Source organism: Euprymna scolopes, chromosome 9, assembly GCF_053919585.1.
Source record: "Euprymna scolopes isolate OS-2025 chromosome 9, ASM5391958v1, whole genome shotgun sequence".
Lineage (NCBI taxonomy): Eukaryota > Metazoa > Mollusca > Cephalopoda > Sepiida > Sepiolidae > Euprymna > Euprymna scolopes.
This window is the reverse complement of record NC_136490.1, coordinates 13475786-13494598: the sequence shown is the minus strand read 5'-3', so window position 1 is coordinate 13494598 and position 18813 is coordinate 13475786. Positions and strand designations below refer to the sequence as shown.

The following is an 18813-nucleotide window of genomic DNA, read 5'->3' as shown; positions in this document are numbered from 1 at the left end:
GCACAGGAAAGAAAAGAAATGATTAAAAAAACATCCAATAGTCACGTGGTGGACAGGCATGTTTGTTTTCTCTGTTTAATATAAACATAATATTAAGATGTTTCAAAGAAAAACGCTAAAAACAAAATGAAAATAAAAACAAATCTATTAGCACCCACTTTTGACCTAGTATATATTGCCAGATCAAAGGGATGCACGGAGAGGTCATCGAGGGATTTTAAACTCCTGTCTCCACCTGTGGCTTCATAATGTTTTATCACAGACAGGATTTAAATTCTCAACCAAGAAAAACTTTTATCATTTTTCTTTCCTTGAAAGAAAAAACAAACCCAAATCAAGAAGACTTAAAAATTATTACTAAAAGAAATTATTTTTTTGTTTTGTTGTTCTTTTCTCCTCTCTCCTGAGGAGGGATGTGGGAGGGGAAATGGAGGGGGATCATAGAGAGAGGGAGTGCTTCACTATTTGATTTTTTTGTTTTGTTTCTTTTCTTCTTTCTTTCTGAAGGGGGGGGGGTCGTCATCGTTTGATTTTTTTTTCTTTTCGTTTCTCCTGTTGCTCCTCATACAACAGAGAATGGAATGCAGAAAAGGAGTTGTTTTTTTGTTTTTTTTTTAAGTTATTTTTCTTCACAGAAAAACATCACAGCATATTTGAAATTTAAAAAGGGGAAGAACCCGTTTAGCCATTGGCAGAGAAAATCCTTTTAGTGATGGGAGCCGGTTGCAGTAGTAGTAATAATAATAATGGAGGTGGTGGTATTCTTCTTTGGCAGTGTGAACTGTGGAGGGGAGTAAGCAAGGTAAGGTCTGAAGGGAGCAGCAGTGGCTCCTCCAAACCAACCTCCCCTCTCAAAAAAAAGAAACCATGGTCAACTGTGATGGGCTCTCCAAAAGCTGTTAGACACAATAAGTTTTTGCAGTTTCTCACAAGGTTTCCATTAAAATATAAACTTCTTTCAAGCCATCATCGATTTTTCCGGATTCTTTTTGGAGATTTTCTATCGTCGATTTGATTTGACCAAAATGTTCATTGATCGCTTTACATTTTGACATTCTGAAAGAAAAAAAAAAAAATTAAATTAAAATCGGTTTCTAATCACATCTCTATATAATTCAATAAAAACTAACCATTTTCAACTGCAATTACAAGCTTTTCAAAAATGGTCACCAATGACTATCTAGTCATGTTTATCGTGACACATTCTCAAAATCAGTCACAAACGCCCTTAAACTTTCTTTTCCGTAATTCAATATTTTTTTTATTGTTATGTCATATTATTAACATTGTATTTCACTACAATTTCTTGAAAAAAAATTACTTTGTCTGTCCCAGATAATTTATATATTTTTTTTTTATTATTACATTTTCACCCCAAACAAATCACAGTGCCACTTTGATGTAGGTTGTTGATTGGTTGTTTTTGTTTTACGGCATATCAACCCTTTTCAGGTTATTTAATGCAGAATCCAGTAATTTTGAAGAAAATTTTTTTTAATAGAATATATATATTTTTTCAAGTTGGTTTCTATTTAACCCATAGTTGGAACCCTAACAGGTACTACCACTCCAGGTCAGAGTGGACCTGGGAGCAATGGCAATTAAAGGGTAGCTCCACACTCCCCTAAGCCCGCAAGCTGGGGCCTCACCATCGGATATAGTTTAAGGTCATATCCAGGACCACTTTGATGTAGGAGAATACTATCTGGGACATGATTTGTAAGGATACTATGTAGGGAGTTGAGCAGCAAGATGTCTGTTTACGTTACACTTGAAGTACATGTCAGTACAGTTGGGGAAAGCAGGAACCCGGAAGGAGATTCCAAAGTCTAGCAGTTCTACAGAAGAAACTATTAGAGTAGAAAGCTTTTTGGTATCTGGAGATTTCTACTGTGTAGGGGTGGGATTTTGCTGCTTGTCGAGGGTATTTATGCAGAGGGGGTACAAGGGCTTGTAGTTTGTCGGAGCATCTATCATTAAAATACTTGTAAAACCGACAGAGGGATACAACATTTCATCGATGGGACAACAGCTGAAGCCTAGCTGACAGTTTGGGATCTATTAGGTTGACGACTCTTTTGAACCGTCCAGGAGTGAGAGACTAGTAGCAGATGCACCACATGTTAAACTAATTACCAAAGTATCAAATTCTGCAAAAGGGACGAACACCTTTTCAATTGAAAAATACAAGAATTGTCTCCCTTGCAACAGAAATGATATTTCTTTTTCTGTATAAGTTTTTAAAAATGTAAAAACAAATAAAAATTAAAAACTAGAATGACTTTTGCATCTTAAGTAAAGATAAAGTAAATACAGGAATTAAAGTCTTAACAAAAAAATAAATTTTCATTTCAATAGTTTCTCTAAAATCGATATTGAAATAAAATTGATCGAGAGATTCAACAAATTAAGGTTCTATAACAAAATGTGTTAATGTTTAAAAAATAAAATTTTTCTACAAATTATTTACTTTGAGAAATTTTTTGTGATAAAATATTAAAAATCATTTCATTTTTGGTTTAATATCCATTTTACTATGTAATACGTGTAAGTATAAAAAATATGTGTACACCTTCCTATCAATAATTTTTATATATATTTCTTGAAACAAAAATGGAGGTGGTATTATTCTTTAGCAGTGTGAAAAACATGGGAGGTGACAAAAATTGACCTGAGAGAAAGAGGAATAAATTAAAACTTGGCCGTAGATAGTTTTTTTTGAAAGTCAATTTCTTAAAACCATCCAAACTGAATATAAGATTTTGGGAGAGTTTCATATAATTGCCTAGAAAAGTGTAATTTTATGTATTTATTTAAAAAAAAAATGTTATGGGGAGAGGAGGGGGGGAGTTACAAGAATCCTTCCCCCTTAGCATAAGTCATCTATCGCCTTATTCACATTGTGAATCGTTTGAAGTATTGCATGGGGCAAAACAAGACAAATCAAAACAGAAAAAATAGAAACAAAAACAAACAAAAAATGAATTAAGAGGGAAAGAAAAATAAAATGAGCTAAAAAAAAAAAAAATATATATATATATATATATATATAATAAAATAAAATAAAAAATGACAAAGCTCTAGATATTCAACAGAAATCCTTTTTGCTTGAAACATTAAAATAAAAACTTTACAATTAAAAAAATATATTTTGCTAAAAAGCAAAGATTTCACATCTTTGTGATATAGCTAATTTTTGTTAATAAAATAATCAAAATATTTATGTGGTGAAAACTAAGAAAAAATGAATGAATGAAAAAATGAATGAATGAATGAAAAAATGAATGAATGAATGAAAAAATGAATGAATGAATGAAAAAATGAATGAATGAAAAAATGAATGAATGAAAAAATGAATGAATGAAAAAATGAATGAATGAAAAAATGAATGAATGAAAAAATGAATGAATTAAAAAATGAATGAATGAAAAAATGAATGAATGAAAAAATGAATTAAAAAATGAATGAATGAAAAAATGAATGAAAGAAAAAATGAATGACAAAAAAAGTGTACACATAAATTAATCAAACTTTTTAAACAAAATGAGTGAGAAATTCAATCTTTTATGCATTTTTTTCTTTTCAAAAATCAAAAGTGGGAGAGACAAGAAGTTTTTCTATAACAAAACAGTTAAAGTATTGAACCCTTAACTTGTACTCCATCCCGTCTCCATTCATTTCTTAAATTGTTTGAAGATAGTCATCATCCATTGTTACTGCAGTTAAATTTTACAACTTAAAAAAAAAAAAAAAACGTTTTTCTCTCAAATCAATTTTTATCACTTTTCTCACGCTTTCATTGGCCTTCTCTTGTGCACTAACCCTGCTACCTCAACTGTTCTACAACTATTAAACCAAAAACTATCATCCATTTTTTTCAACATAGTCAAACCATCAAAGTCTACTGTTCTGCATGCATCTTTCTCAGATATAAACATATCTTTAAAACTCATATTGCTTATCCATGGTATGATTTTCATTTCTGTCCATGCAACGCATGTCCTCAAGCCCCACTAGCCAGATTTCACTTCCCTACATCATTACACTTTTTACACATGTCTGACAGACTTCACTTGATCGACTTTGGGGAAACTCAGCCGGTTAGTAATGGCATGAAATTTAGTAGATGCATAGTCTAATAATATGAAGCAATTAGTGACAATGGGGTTGTAGGCATAGAATATAATATTTAATATTTAAACGAGTGATACTTTCATAGAGAAACTGAATAAAAAATAATGAGGTTTAAGAAGAAGTCTGCAGAGGAAGGAACAAAGAGAAAAACTGAAAAACAGGGCACGAATACAAAAGTATAGAGAGAGAAATTGACTTCCAAACTATTTCAACTATTGTCATTCTTCTGACACACAATCATGAAAACATTTGCAAAAATTTTAGTGATAAAAATACTTACCTTTCTTCGGCTGAAATGTCAACGCCAATTTCTCTTAATGGAGAAATGCTTGATTTTAATAAATGCCCAAATGTTTTCAAGATCAGCTTTAAAGTGCAACATCCCGTTTCAAGGTAGCTAGAAAAAAAGAAAGAAACAAATTAAAATAAATTTTTTGATTAAAAATATTTTCAATAAAAATGACTGTTTTTAATGCTTGATTTTGAATAAAATTCTTTTTAAATATATAAGGAAAAAAATGTCAAAATATTTTTTTTTAATTTGAGATATTTTATTCTTACAAGATGTTAAAACTGAAAACAAAATTTATTTTTCAATTAAAGTTTTTTTTCATCTTTTCAGTTACTTAAAGAATAAAATAAAAAATATCTCAACTTAATGAATTTAAGTTTGAGAATCAAAAAGTTCAACACTTCATAATATTCAAACAATTATATATATTTAATGAAATCTTTACAATATTCATAACAAATTTCAGATATTAAACAAATTCCTTCTCTAAATGCAACAACATTTGTTAATAAAGAAAAAGTAAATGACCTTCAAAATTTTTTAACAAAAAATTGATCAAGCATAACTTGAGATTTTAAAGAGATCATCTGTGTGGCGATCAGTGCAGGCAAGATTGTTAATTTGAAAGTATTTGATATTATTTACTTTTAAAAAAATATTCAAAAGGAATTTGTTTTTGTTTTTTTTTTTTTTTTTTTTTAAATCTTTTCTGGAAAGCATAAAGATTTTTTGGAATATGTAACGTGAATTTATGTTAGTGTTGTGTTGATAGTTACAGAATAAGTGAACACTTCTATCCAGACATAACTGAATCAGAATTTAACAATTGTAGCTTGAAATTCCATATATATTCTTGAGGAAACAAAGATTTTCAACAAGATACACTTTCGAAAACTTTGTGAATATAACAACCAAGATGAGAATAGTAGTAGTAGTAGTAGTAGTAGTCCAAATAATCTAAATGTAATGAACCTTCTATGAGAAGTTAAATGGAAAACTGATCCAGTCATGACAGCTTATATCCCTTCTTATATTGAAAATAGTTTTAACGGATTGTCTCCCTTGCTTTTTTAAACTTCCACTCTAAAAGTACTTGAAAGCTTTTTATTTTCGAAAAGAAGAGAGCTGTATACTAACCGTTTGTGGAGACTGGTAATAAGATCCAATAACTTTGGACAGATAAGCAAACACAGATCGAGATTCCATAAATCTCTGAAACAAAAAATACAGACATCATTTGTATTCTCACACTTAATCAACAGTTTTCAGAAATTCCAGGGTTAACAAAAATGTTATCAGTTATAAAAAAAATTTAGAAATATTTTCTTTGAAACTCATAGGCCTGTTATTATAATCAGGCAATTTATTTCAATAAGCAATCGATCAATAGCAAAATAAAAACAATCGGTATGGCACATAGAAATAAGAAATCTTAAACATTGAGCGATGACATAATAGAGATTGTGATGATAGTGATGAAGATGCACTTGAACAATCAAGTTTGTTCCTATAAATTGCTATTATTTACCCAATGTGTCATGAAATGTAAAGGATGAAGAAGCCTGATGACTAATAAGCTGGAAAATGAAATGATTAATATGTGCATTGTTTTTTTGTTTTTCTGCTTTCATCGAACTGTAGTGACAAGATTGACAGCTAATTTGGCAATTTTTGTTGGTGTGAAAGAAATGTTAATGTAAACTATTTGTACAATAAAAACCGATTTAAAAAAATATTTGTACAATAAAAACCGATTTAAAAAAATATTTGTACACTAAAAACAGATTTAAAAAAATATTTTTACACTAAAAACCGATTTAAAAAAATATTTGTACACTAAAAACCGATTTAAAAAAATATTTGTACACTAAAAACCGATTTAAGAAAAATATTTGTACACTAAAAACCGATTTAAAAAATATGTGTACACTAAAAACCGATTTTAAAAATGTGTACACTAAAAACCGATTTAAAAAAATATGTGTACACTAAAAACCGATTTAAAAAAATATTTGTACACTAAAAACCGATTTAAAAAAATATTTGTACACTAAAAACCGATTTAAAAAAATATTTGTACACTAAAAACCGATTTAAAAAAATATTTGTACACTAAAAACCGATTTAAAAAACTATTTGTACACTAAAAACCGATTTAAAAAGTATTTGTACACTAAAAACCGATTTAAATATTTGTACACTAAAAACCGATTTAAAAAACTATTTGTACACTAAAAACCGATTAAAAAAATATTTGTACACTAAAAACCGATTTAAAAAAATATTTGTACACTAAAAACCGATTTAAAAAAATATTTGTACACTAAAAACCGATTTAAAAAATATTTGTACACTAAAAACAGATTTAAAAAAATATTTGTACACTAAAAACCGATTTAAAAAAATATTTGTACACTAAAAACCGATTTAAAAAAATATTTGTACACTAAAAACCGATTTAAAAAAATATTTGTACACTAAAAACCGATTTAAAAAATATTTGTACACTAAAAACCGATTTAAAAAATATTTGTACACTAAAAACCGATTTAAAAAAATATTTGTACACTAAAAACCGATTTAAAAAATATTTGTACACTAAAAACCGATTTAAAAAAATATTTGTACACTAAAAACCGATTTAAAAAAATATTTGTACACTAAAAACCGATTTAAAAAATATTTGTACACTAAAAACCGATTTAAAAAAATATTTGTACACTAAAAACCGATTTAAAAAAATATTTGTACACTAAAAACCGATTTAAAAAAATATTTGTACACTAAAAACCGATTTAAAAAAATATTTGTACACTAAAAACCGATTTAAAAAAATATTTGTACACTAAAAACCGATTTAAAAAAATATTTGTACACTAACAACCGATTTAAAAAAATATTTGTACACTAAAAACCGATTTTAAAAAATATTTGTACACTAAAAACCGATTTTAAAAAATATTTGTACACTAAAAACCGATTTTAAAAAATATTTGTACACTAAAAACCGATTTTAAAAAAAATTAAAAGTACAGGTTTTAATTTTTTTAAACATAAAATAATACTTTCTGACTCCTGTATATTCGATTTTTGAACTTTTGAGATGAAAATTGACAATTTGTATTAAACTAGTGTTCTTATTTTGAGTGTTATTCTCACACACACACGTATCGATTCTCCCATTGATTTAGACGCATGAGGTTCTGCCACAACTAAGTTATTCGGAACTCCACACAGATGATTTATTTTATAGTGGTGAAGACTGTGTAGAATGAACCACACTTTTTTGTATTACTGCTAATCTTTGTTGGTGTAGATGACTGCTACAAGAAAAATCATACAGTAGATTGCAGGTTTTTACATCAGCGTTTCCTTCTCCTAAATGCATGTCTTCATGAAAACTGGGGGTGCATCTCTCCCAGTGAATTAAAGCACCCCTGATACTAACTTGGAAATTTCTACGACTCAGCATATATATATATATATATATATATATATATATATATATATATGAAAGAGAGAAAGTAATGAGTAGTGATCTATGGTGATAAGTGTGAAGATTGTACATCTGAAAACAAAAATAAGTTTATGACTCTCAAAAATTTATACTAAAATTGTCCGCAAGGATAGATGGCATAAGAGATAAGATGCTAACTAAAATTTAATTGATCCAAGTGATATTCTTCTGGATGTTGGGTAATACAAAGGAAACAATTGTGATTTTCTTGAAACTTTTAACCAATCACAGCCAATGGAATGAGAGTATGCTGTTCCCATGGATTAAATAAAAAGTTCTATGCAGATTCCCAAGTTTGACAGAGATTTGAGTTTGATAAGATAGACCTGAAGAAGGTCAGCGGTTACATCGGCCTAAATGTTATGAGGAGGAGTCAACGTGAGAACAGTAGTCTAAACAATCCGAATGATACAAATTCATTTTTAACGACACGTGATACACTTTCAAATAAGTTAGATGAAGACATTACCCAGACAATGTTATTACAACAATAACATATTTCATTCAATATTCCATTGAATTTAGGTCATTGACATTAAAATTTGTTGAAAAATAATTATCTGTTATATGAAATTAAAATTTGTTGAAAAATAATTATCTGTTATATGAAATTAAAATTTGTTGAAAAATAATTATCTGTTATATGAAATTAAAATTTGTTGAAAAATAATTATCTGTTATATGAAATTAAAATTTGTTGAAAAATAATTATCTGTTATATGAAATTAAAATTTGTTGAAAAATAATTATCTGTTATATGAAATTAAAATTTGTTGAAAAATAATTATCTGTTATATGAAATTAAAATTTGTTGAAAAATAATTATCTGTTATATGAAATTAAAATTTGTTGAAAAATAATTATCTGTTATATGAAATTAAAATTTGTTGAAAAATAATTATCTGTTATATGAAATTAAAATTTGTTGAAAAATAATTATCTGTTATATGAAATTAAAATTTGTTGAAAAATAATTATCTGTTATATGAAATTAAAATTTGTTGAAAAATAATTATCTGTTATATGAAATTAAAATTTGTTGAAAAATAATTATCTGTTATATGAAATTAAAATTTGTTGAAAAATAATTATCTGTTATATGAAATTAAAATTTGTTGAAAAATAATTATCTGTTATATGAAATTAAAATTTGTTGAAAAATAATTATCTGTTATATGAAATTAAAATTTGTTGAAAAATAATTATCTGTTATATGAAATTAAAATTTGTTGAAAAATAATTATCTGTTATATGAAATTAAAATTTGTTGAAAAATAATTATCTGTTATATGAAATTAAAATTTGTTGAAAAATAATTATCTGTTATATGAAATTAAAATTTGTTGAAAAATAATTATCTGTTATATGAAATTAAAATTTGTTGAAAAATAATTATCTGTTATATGAAATTAAAATTTGTTGAAAAATAATTATCTGTTATATGAAATTAAAATTTGTTAAAAAATAATTATGTTATATGAAATTAAAATTTGTTGAAAAATAATTATCTGTTATATGAAATTAAAATTTGTTGAAAAATAATTATCTGTTATATGAAATTAAAATTTGTTGAAAAATAATTATCTGTTATATGAAATTAAAATTTGTTGAAAAATAATTATCTGTTATATGAAATTAAAATTTGTTGAAAAATAATTATCTGTTATATGAAATTAAAATTTGTTGAAAAATAATTATCTGTTATATGAAATTAAAATTTGTTGAAAAATAATTATCTGTTATATGAAATTAAAATTTGTTGAAAAATAATTATCTGTTATATGAAATTAAAATTTGTTGAAAAATAATTATCTGTTATATGAAATTAAAATTTGTTGAAAAATAATTATCTGTTATATGAAATTAAAATTTGTTGAAAAATAATTATCTGTTATATGAAATTAAAATTTGTTGAAAAATAATTATCTGTTATATGAAATTAAAGCATCCCACCACCAATTCCTCGATTTAGTTGTTTTGTTGCCTGATTGCTGGATTCAAGCAAATGTACTCACTTTTTAACGTTTAAAACACTCAGCATATCAACCACGAGAGAAAGGTCACCCAAATCCATGCAACATTTTATGGCAGACTGGAATTAGAAAAAGATTTTTTTTTCAATTAAAAGATTTAAACATTTTTTTTTAACATTTAAAATGTCAATTTCTAAAGATTTTACTTTTTAATTTTGGTTTTCTTATTTCCATTTTTAGAAAATCCGCCCCCAAAACAACGATTAAGTTGTCAAAAGATCCCAAATAAATGAAAATCTTCAGTTTTTCTTTAACAAAACCAAATACATGACGATAATAACGGCTAATTGCCATTAGAAGAAGCATAACTATTGCATTTCCATTACTGATTTCCATTTGAAATCGTGTTTAGAAAAAATGAGATGCTGCCACATGACACTATTTCTTATATTGTTAACAATTTCATTAGTTTTAAAAAATTGTTAATTATAAAAAAACAAAATCAAATTTACTTTACTCCGAGATATTCAATAATGTAGTCTATTGCGATTAACATCATGATGATGATCATCATCATGACTAAAACTTCATGTATCAGACATTTTGCAGACATTGATAATCATGGCTCACCAGTCCCCGATGATTTTTTTTATTACTTGAGAGTCACCACTTATCAAGGCCCAAAGGCCACTCGAGGATAAGGGCTAATGAATGTGCAGTGGTGGTGTAGTAATCACTTATGCTGCAAATTGGGTAGAATTTGATTATTTATGGGTCGCCTTAACTTGTTCAGATTTGATTTGAAGGCTACCATGTTGTATTCAATCGGGAAGCAGGCCAGCAGAACAGTGTTCCAAAGGCGGGCAATTCTGGGAAAGAAGCCTTGTTCATGGAATCTGCGTTAACATTTAGGAACAGATAGAGAATAGGGAAAATCATATGCTAGTCGAGTGTTGTATTATAAAGGTTTGGCAAAGGGGGAACCACAGATTGGAGTTCAGTCGAGCATTTGTCATGAAAATAGCGATAGAGCAGAGACAGGCTCACAACATCTCTTCTGTAGGAAAAGAAGTTGCAGAGAAGAGAAAAGTGCATCACCTACGAGGTCTCAAAGCCGGGTTTGAACTCTACTAGATGTGGCAACAGTACTTCATTTTAGGGCGTACCTGGCTCTTATACAGATAGAGGATTGCATCGGCAGTGAGATACTTACTGGAGCGGTAGAGTGATCCAAACATTTTTCCAGCGATCTTGGCAACAGATTTGATGTACATGTTCCATTTCAGATCAGGAGTAAAGGTCAGTCCCAGAAGCTTGTAAAGACATTGGGCTTTCCCAGAAATTTTCCCGGAATTTTTAAATACTGGGCAGACATGAAGTTTTCTAAGGTGTTGGGAAGAATTTCTCTTTAAGGCAATGTTTAAACAGCTTTGGAAGTATGGGAAGCTTTTTGAGCATTATGACTGGAATGCTGTCGGGTCAGTTGCTTTACTAGAATCAAGGTTTTTGATAAGCTTGACATCACAAAAAAATTTGTATGTTGCTTACTGTGTTTTCAATCAGGCTGCTCGATAGTTCATCCATCACCTGCCTACTGTCATGTACTCTGATCGGCAGGGGTCAAGTGGGTGCACGACCTCACCCAATAGTCTTCCATTGGGTAGCAGAAGGAAGGCTTACTGCTCCTGTTCGTGGAAATGCTTCCATTCACCACCCTATACAGTGCCTAGTATTCTGAAATGGTCACCCATCTGATACTGGTCAGGCTCAGCATTACTTAACTTCAGTGATTTACTGAGAATCTGTGTGCCAACGTGATTATGTTGCATACGAGTTGAAACTAGTTGATTTAAAATAAAAATCCAGTGTGTTCTAATTTTTAATCATTTATTATCATAAAAGATTTATACGATAACAAAATGAATTTTGGATACAATTGTTAATAAATTTGAGTTTAATAAAACCTTTGGCATTTATTAATAAACGTATTGAGCAAAGTGTTAAAAACTATAACAAATATTCATACGTTTTCATAATTCTTAAGAGTAATTGTAATTCTACTTACTCGGACATTATCATATTTCCATTTGTCTTCAATTTTCAACAAGTTTTCATTCCGTTGTAGTAATTCATCAAGAATTGCTCTGTGGCCTTTTTCGATTTGATTAAAGATTTCATGTTCTAATTCCTGGGGAAAAATAATTTGTGACAAAGAGAATTCATTAAAATTTTTTTTATAACTGATGAAAATAAGTGTGTGAAAAAAAAAAAAAAAAACTTTTAAGGCATACAAAAGCCTTTGAGTCATCAAATTCAATGAGATCAGATTCATTGAAAAGAAATATTTTATTCACAGCTAGAAGAGATTCAGGGGTTCATACCTTTCCTCAATATTTTTAACAGTATTGCAAAGTCAGCAGACCAAATCACACGATTCCTTTAAATTTTAAAAGATTTGAACTTGGCCTGAAAAATTTACTTTCACTAGTAACAATTTCTATATCCTCTTCAAATATATAAAATAAAGTTAGTCTTTTTTATACACTAATCAGTTAGAACTTACCAAGATCAAAATCCACATGAGGATAAGGGTTAATGATATCAAACAAAACTCATTAGCAGTTTGTGGAAAGTTTTAAAAGCAATTTTTATTTCAGGGCATTTATTTTGTTAAAAACAATTGAAATAGTGGTTCCTTTGCATAATTGTATCGGCACACTCTGGTATGTACCATGGTTGGCTGTTTGGCCTCTGTTACAAATTTTTAGAGGGTATGAAATTCTCAATATCAGTAATTAATGAATCTAATACATTGGAGGCGATACAGAACGCACCCAAGTATTAATACGTTCTGCGATGGAAACTGACATTACAAGTCTTCCTAAACTTAGATTGTATCTTGATTGAGACAACTGGGTGATTGGAGGATACCAGGTGAGATAAAACAGTAGATGGAAACTGTTCAGGTCAAGTTGTCAGGAAAAAATAATAAAACTTGCAAAATGCTAACCAGCGTGAGGTATGCAAGTGGGTTTGTTAACAATCCAAGTCAGGGTGGATATAACAGTCGACGCAAGATCAATATTCAATTCTGTGTGAATGAAAACATGTTTTCAGATGAAGTTAAATGATTTAAAAATAAAAAAAAATTTTCATTACATATTTTACTTGGATCACTATTTTCATTTTGCTCAGTGATTTTTAGAGAAGGTGGTAGGAATTTCACCCAAAAATAATTACGCAAATATCCAATCACGTTCTAGATTATTTATAATGTTTTGCTTTGAAAGTTTGCGTGCACGTTTTTTTTTTTTAAAAGGTTTTGTGAATTAAACATTTATTTTTAAATATTTTTCATGACTGGAATACAAGTTCAATTATAAATTTAAAAAATGATACATGAAAATTTGAGACATTGAACAGACAGCAAATGAATTCAACCTCAACCTTGCATGATTAACACACACAAGAATATCATAGACAAAACTTTGAGAAACCCAAGTTATAAACAGATTTATTATTTGGATTCTTTGAACTACTGTTTTCATCTTGAGTGTCATTTGCACAACGTTTCTATTCTTCTTCAACCCTAAGACAAACAAAACGCCACATAAGAAAACCCTGAACGTCTGCAAACAGTGATTTCGAAAGAAGAGAGAAACAATCTGAATACAAAGGAGAAAGCAGATGTGATGCCTACGCAAATATAAATAGAAGCCGCTCAGTTGATATGGGAATGCTTCAATGTACAGCAAACCCCTCCTTCACCTGTGGAGCACATTACCATAGTACTGCTTCACATCCAACATAAATATGTATAATAAATAAATGGCCTTTATAAGTAATCAAATTTTATTCATTCCATGGATCCTTTTCTTTTCTTACAAATATTGTTCAAGTGACAATCTATCCAATTAACTCTCGTCCTTTAGTGGCTTTTAGTCTTGATAGGTGATTATTCAATATAATAAATAAAAAATATAAAAATAAATTCTTTTTTATTTATTTATTTTTTTTTTTCTTCAGTTGGATTTCCCCAATTTTCCATTAATATTTTAAAATGTTGAAAACTTTAATACTTACATCTGTTAACAATTTTTGTGTTTTTACTCCTGGAACTAACTTAGGATGACACGATGGACTCCCAGGAGGCCTTAAAGGTTCACGATTATTTGGAGAAACTGAAATACATTGAAAAAAAAATTTTTTAATTGCATGAAATAAACTTTGTTTTTATAGAACATGAGTTAGAATTTAAAAAATACATTTTCTATTTTCTGTAGAATATGAAAAAATAAAAACAAAAAAAAAAAAAACTTTTGGACATCATCATAGCATCCATTTTATACAACAGACTTGTTATCTACCAGTAATTATGCTGCACTTTTTATGCACCCAAATTGAATTGCTCCCAACCTTATTCCCACAATTGAGTAGGAAAACTTTCCTATTTCTACGATTTATTCAGTTTTGGTGGGAATCACTCTCAGACCTTTTACTTTTCATAGCATTCCTCCAAGTTTTTAACTTTTAGGGGATATTTTTTTTTCAGCATCTTCACTGATCAATTACAATGAAGCACTCTTATATTATAGAGAAAAATATGTTTTTTGTAAATCAGAAATTATTTTTATTTTTAATGAAAAATTAAGTAACAATAGAAAAAAGTAATTATTTGGAAAAAAAAAGAATCATTTATTTTCTGATTTAATCAATTTATTCTTAGATTAAAAAAAAAAAAAAAGAAATAGACAAAAAGACAAAGTTGGAAAATATTTATGCAATGGACAAAAACAAGTATGGAAGAAAACAAGTGTAAATTTTTATTGTAAAAAATAAAAGATTTCACAAAATAAATCTGCCATACAATTAGATCTTATTTTGATCAGAGTAATATTTTGTCAGAAATTATCTAATAGAGTTAATAAACTAAATAAATTCAGAAATGCTGGTAGACTGATAAAATATTTAATGGAATATCATTTGTATATCTTTGTATTATTCTATGAGGTTATAGGTACATTTTTGCCTGCATAACATAAAAAGCAACTTTTAAAAAACAAAAAAACAAAAAAAAGGTTGTTTAAATATCAAAAACAAAACAAATAAAAACAGGTTACCTTTATACACAAAGTGCTCAATATTCGAACCAAATTATACTTAAGACACTCCAAAATTATAAACAACCAAAATGAATTTCTTTCACTCTAGCTTGAATTATAAACAAAACACAATGCACTTAGATTTTTTTTATATAAAATAGGGGGGGGTATTCATAAGTTTTACTAATTTATAAAACATTTTGTTTGGTCTGCTTCTCAGTTGAATACAACATGGTAACCTTCAAATCTAATGCAAACAAGTTCTTGTTGAGCCGTCCCCATAAATTAAATTCTATACAATCTACACGATTAACAAGTACTACACTTACATTCATTAACCCTTATTCTCGAATGGCTTTCAGGCCTTGATAAGTAGTGAATCCCAACTAAAACAAGACAAAGACATTGCAGAAATGGTATCTCTATTTACTTGCCTCCCCACAAGGGCAGAGTTAAACACTAGGTCAATTTTTTATGTAGAAAAATCCAGCTCATCAAAAGAGAGCACTTTGGATTGGAAGAAAAATAAAAAAAATTGTCTCAGTCTAAAAGGATTTCTCCTTTACTGACCAAGAACAGGAAAGATGAAGTGTAGTGTCAGAACAGCTACTACACTTTACTCCTAGTAAAAAGGTCAAGGACCATTTTGAAAAAAAAAAAGTATTTTCTCTATGCCTTTTACGTACAATATTTATTTAAATATTTTTGTAAAACATTAAATTTAGTGGTAAATTAACATTTTTTTAAAATATTTTTTTAAACATTAAATTTTTAATTTCATCTCATAATTAAAATGATTTCAATCTTTTAGACTGAAAATGTGTGTATTGTTCTGTTTATAGTTCAATCAAAAGTAAAAAAAAAAAAAAAAAAATTAATGCCAAGGTAAAATGTTTCCTTTTCGTTATAGATAATACTGGGGTGCCTCAAGTATAATTAATCCCGATATCAGGTAGAGTTTTATAACAATAACAATTTATTTACATGTATAAATAAAATATTAGTTTTTTTTCATCAAAAATGAAAATGAGGTTATTGATCAAAAATAAAATATACCCAAATAAATATGAACACTAATCTATATTTGAAGTGGATGCAGTTTTAAAGAAAGCCCTATACTAAGATAAATTTATATTTGTTTTCTCTTGTTTTTGTATGATAAACTAAAAAACTAAGAGATATTTCTGAATTTTAAACACTTTTATGTTAAACTCCTTGCCCCTCCTGTCTCCCTCATTATTTGACTTGGATCTGTCTTTACATCCAGTCGTTTATATATTTCCATTTTACCTTTTTTATAATTGAACAAGCTGTACCTAGCTGGCATTGATTGAGATGCAGGGAAATCATTTTAGGTTTTTTTTTTGTTTTTTTTTTTTAAATTATTTATATCAATAACAGATTGCTTTTATTAAATTCTTCAATCTAAAATATAAATTATTCCACTTGCTGATTTTTATCTTTAAGTGATTATTTTAACGTGTTTCGTATTAGCAATCATCTGGGCCAGACTAAGTATTTTTTAAAATAAATTGTAACAAAGTATTTTTTGACATTGCCAGAAACAATGAAACAATAACAAATGAAACCTCGGCTAGTCAGAAGCAAACTTTGATTTGTCGGTTTAAATGCTATTTGGGTCTGATTTTGAAAACACTAGATAATTTTATGCTCTATAAACCTGTGAACTAAAACGAACCAACATTATCTTAAGTGTCTTTGTTATTAGGTGTTTATCTATTGTATGCGTAGATGTGCAGTTATAGATGTACACAAAGTGGCTGTAAAAATATGTAGATTAAAGAAAATTTGTTTATTATTCATAGGAAAACCAAATTTTTTAAACTAGAAATTTTAAAAAGAATTTGGATTAAAATATGTGAAATCATAGCAAGAAAAAAAAAAAAATAATAATCTGCTAAAAAATTGTTCCAATTTTCAAATTATCTTCTCCAGACAATGTAGTATTTCTACGCTTTTTTAGTTTAAAGGAAATCAATTTTTTAATTCTATCAAAACATATTGCAACAATCAAAGCAAAAATTAAATGTTTAACAAATAATTCAATCATCTAATGAATAACAACATAGATTTGTGATTCAGCAGAAAAGAAAGAAAAGAGATTTTTTAATACTCCATCATTATTATGATTGAACGAAATAAACGGACATGCTTTGTCACATTTGTAGAATCAATTTTCTGCGTTTTTTTTTTTCTATTTACAAATTCATCTATTGATCTGAGTGAACGCTTCTTAATGTCAAAGACCCTGATTATTTCTATGCATTTAAGCACACGTGGACACACTTAAAAAGTCGAAAAACAGCACAGCTCTCCCTCATGAAATGATGCCATCCATAAAACTTTAAAATGGTGCTGACAGAAAATTTGTCCATTTGATGCTCCTCCTTTCATACAAACGTATGCACACATTATGATTCGTATGCAGTTCATTTTTTTTTTTTTACACGGTGGTCACCACGTATCAAGTTCATTTTCCTAACAATTCTTTTTTTTTTTTAATGAAAATCGCTCCAAGCAATGCATGAAGCCACTTGATAAGGAGCTAAAAAATAAATGAAATATCACTTCAAAGTCAAAAACTAGCCAATGATACATAAATTCCAATCCAGAAAACGGTAATCCTTTCCTCTTTGTCAGAAACGTTGCTCATGGAATGTGAAAACTAAAGGGTAAAATAATGTAAGCAGGAGTTACAAAATTGCTGAAAATAAAGAAAAAGGTTCATTTTCTGCTCTTCTAAATTATCCAAATGTGCATTTTTCATGCACCCTCGCACTGTACACAATTTCTTTGGTTTTTTAAGTAAAAACGAATAAATGGTATTTGCATATGATTTATGATCCAGGATCTCCATGTTGGCTATTTCTAAAGTCAACTGGAAAAAGTTTCAGAACAAACGGTTAAAATTGCCGGTTACCAGAGTGAATTTGGTTGTGCATGGCAAGTTGTCAGTCAATAAAAAAAATAAAATTGAAGAAGGCCAATGTAAAATGATCAATAATTTTTTTTTTCTTTTATTAAAAATCATTAGCAATAGACAGAGGCTACTAAGCTAATTAGGGAATGCATAAAACTTAGGAACATCACGATAGTTAGCCAATACAGAACTCTGAAAAATATGACAGTGATACATGTTTATTCACACAATTCTGAGGCAGCACGTTCAGAATTGCAGAACACAATGCGAAAGGAGATCATCGGTACATCTGAGCAAACAGTGTGATTATGTGGTGGGCTATAGTGAATGCATATCGTCACAGGTTTGGTGTGTTCAGCTGCAACACAGCACGATATTTAAACATTGCAATGGGGCAAGAACCTTGAAATTATCTGTAAGCAACAGATGCAACCATCAAATTCTGACGAGTAGACAGCAGATCTAATCGAAGCAGATCATATACTCCAGAGGATTGCAGCAGGGAATATGAAGTACATATCTGATGACATGATGCTATAGACACTCAAGAGAATCAGAAAACACCCTGCCAACTCCAACAAACAATAAGGACTTATATCCCAAGTGGGGACAAATCATTAGCTTGTAAAATCATGGGAATTTGGTAGCTCAGGATACGCAGAACATAAAACTCTCTATTAACCCTGTTGGATATGTAAGACAAATGGTCGTCAAACCTGAGATTGTTCGATATTATTACCTCCAGATATTTATGACATTTTGAGAATGGCACAAATGTGTCTTGAAACCGAATCCCATGGACAGGAACAGGAGAGAGAAGTCTAGAGGAAAAGAGAGCAACTGCTTTTGCTGGG

General features: G+C 28.7%; 1 protein-coding gene across 1 annotated transcript in view; it reads right to left on the bottom strand.

Annotated features, from left to right (window-relative positions):
* Positions 1–403: 403 nt before the first annotated feature.
* LOC145284438 (katanin p80 WD40 repeat-containing subunit B1-like) overlaps positions 404–18813 on the bottom strand; it is a 209009-nt gene continuing 190599 nt past the window's right edge. Inside the window, exons 14-19 of the mRNA XM_080133249.1 lie at positions 14000–14097; positions 11982–12104; positions 9959–10035; positions 5564–5638; positions 4415–4531; positions 404–1056 (exon numbers count right to left, since the gene is read on the bottom strand). Coding sequence (XP_079989375.1) covers positions 927–1056; positions 4415–4531; positions 5564–5638; positions 9959–10035; positions 11982–12104; positions 14000–14097 — 620 coding nt within the window. The 3' untranslated portion in view covers positions 404–926. The remainder of the gene's footprint in view (positions 1057–4414; positions 4532–5563; positions 5639–9958; positions 10036–11981; positions 12105–13999; positions 14098–18813) is intronic.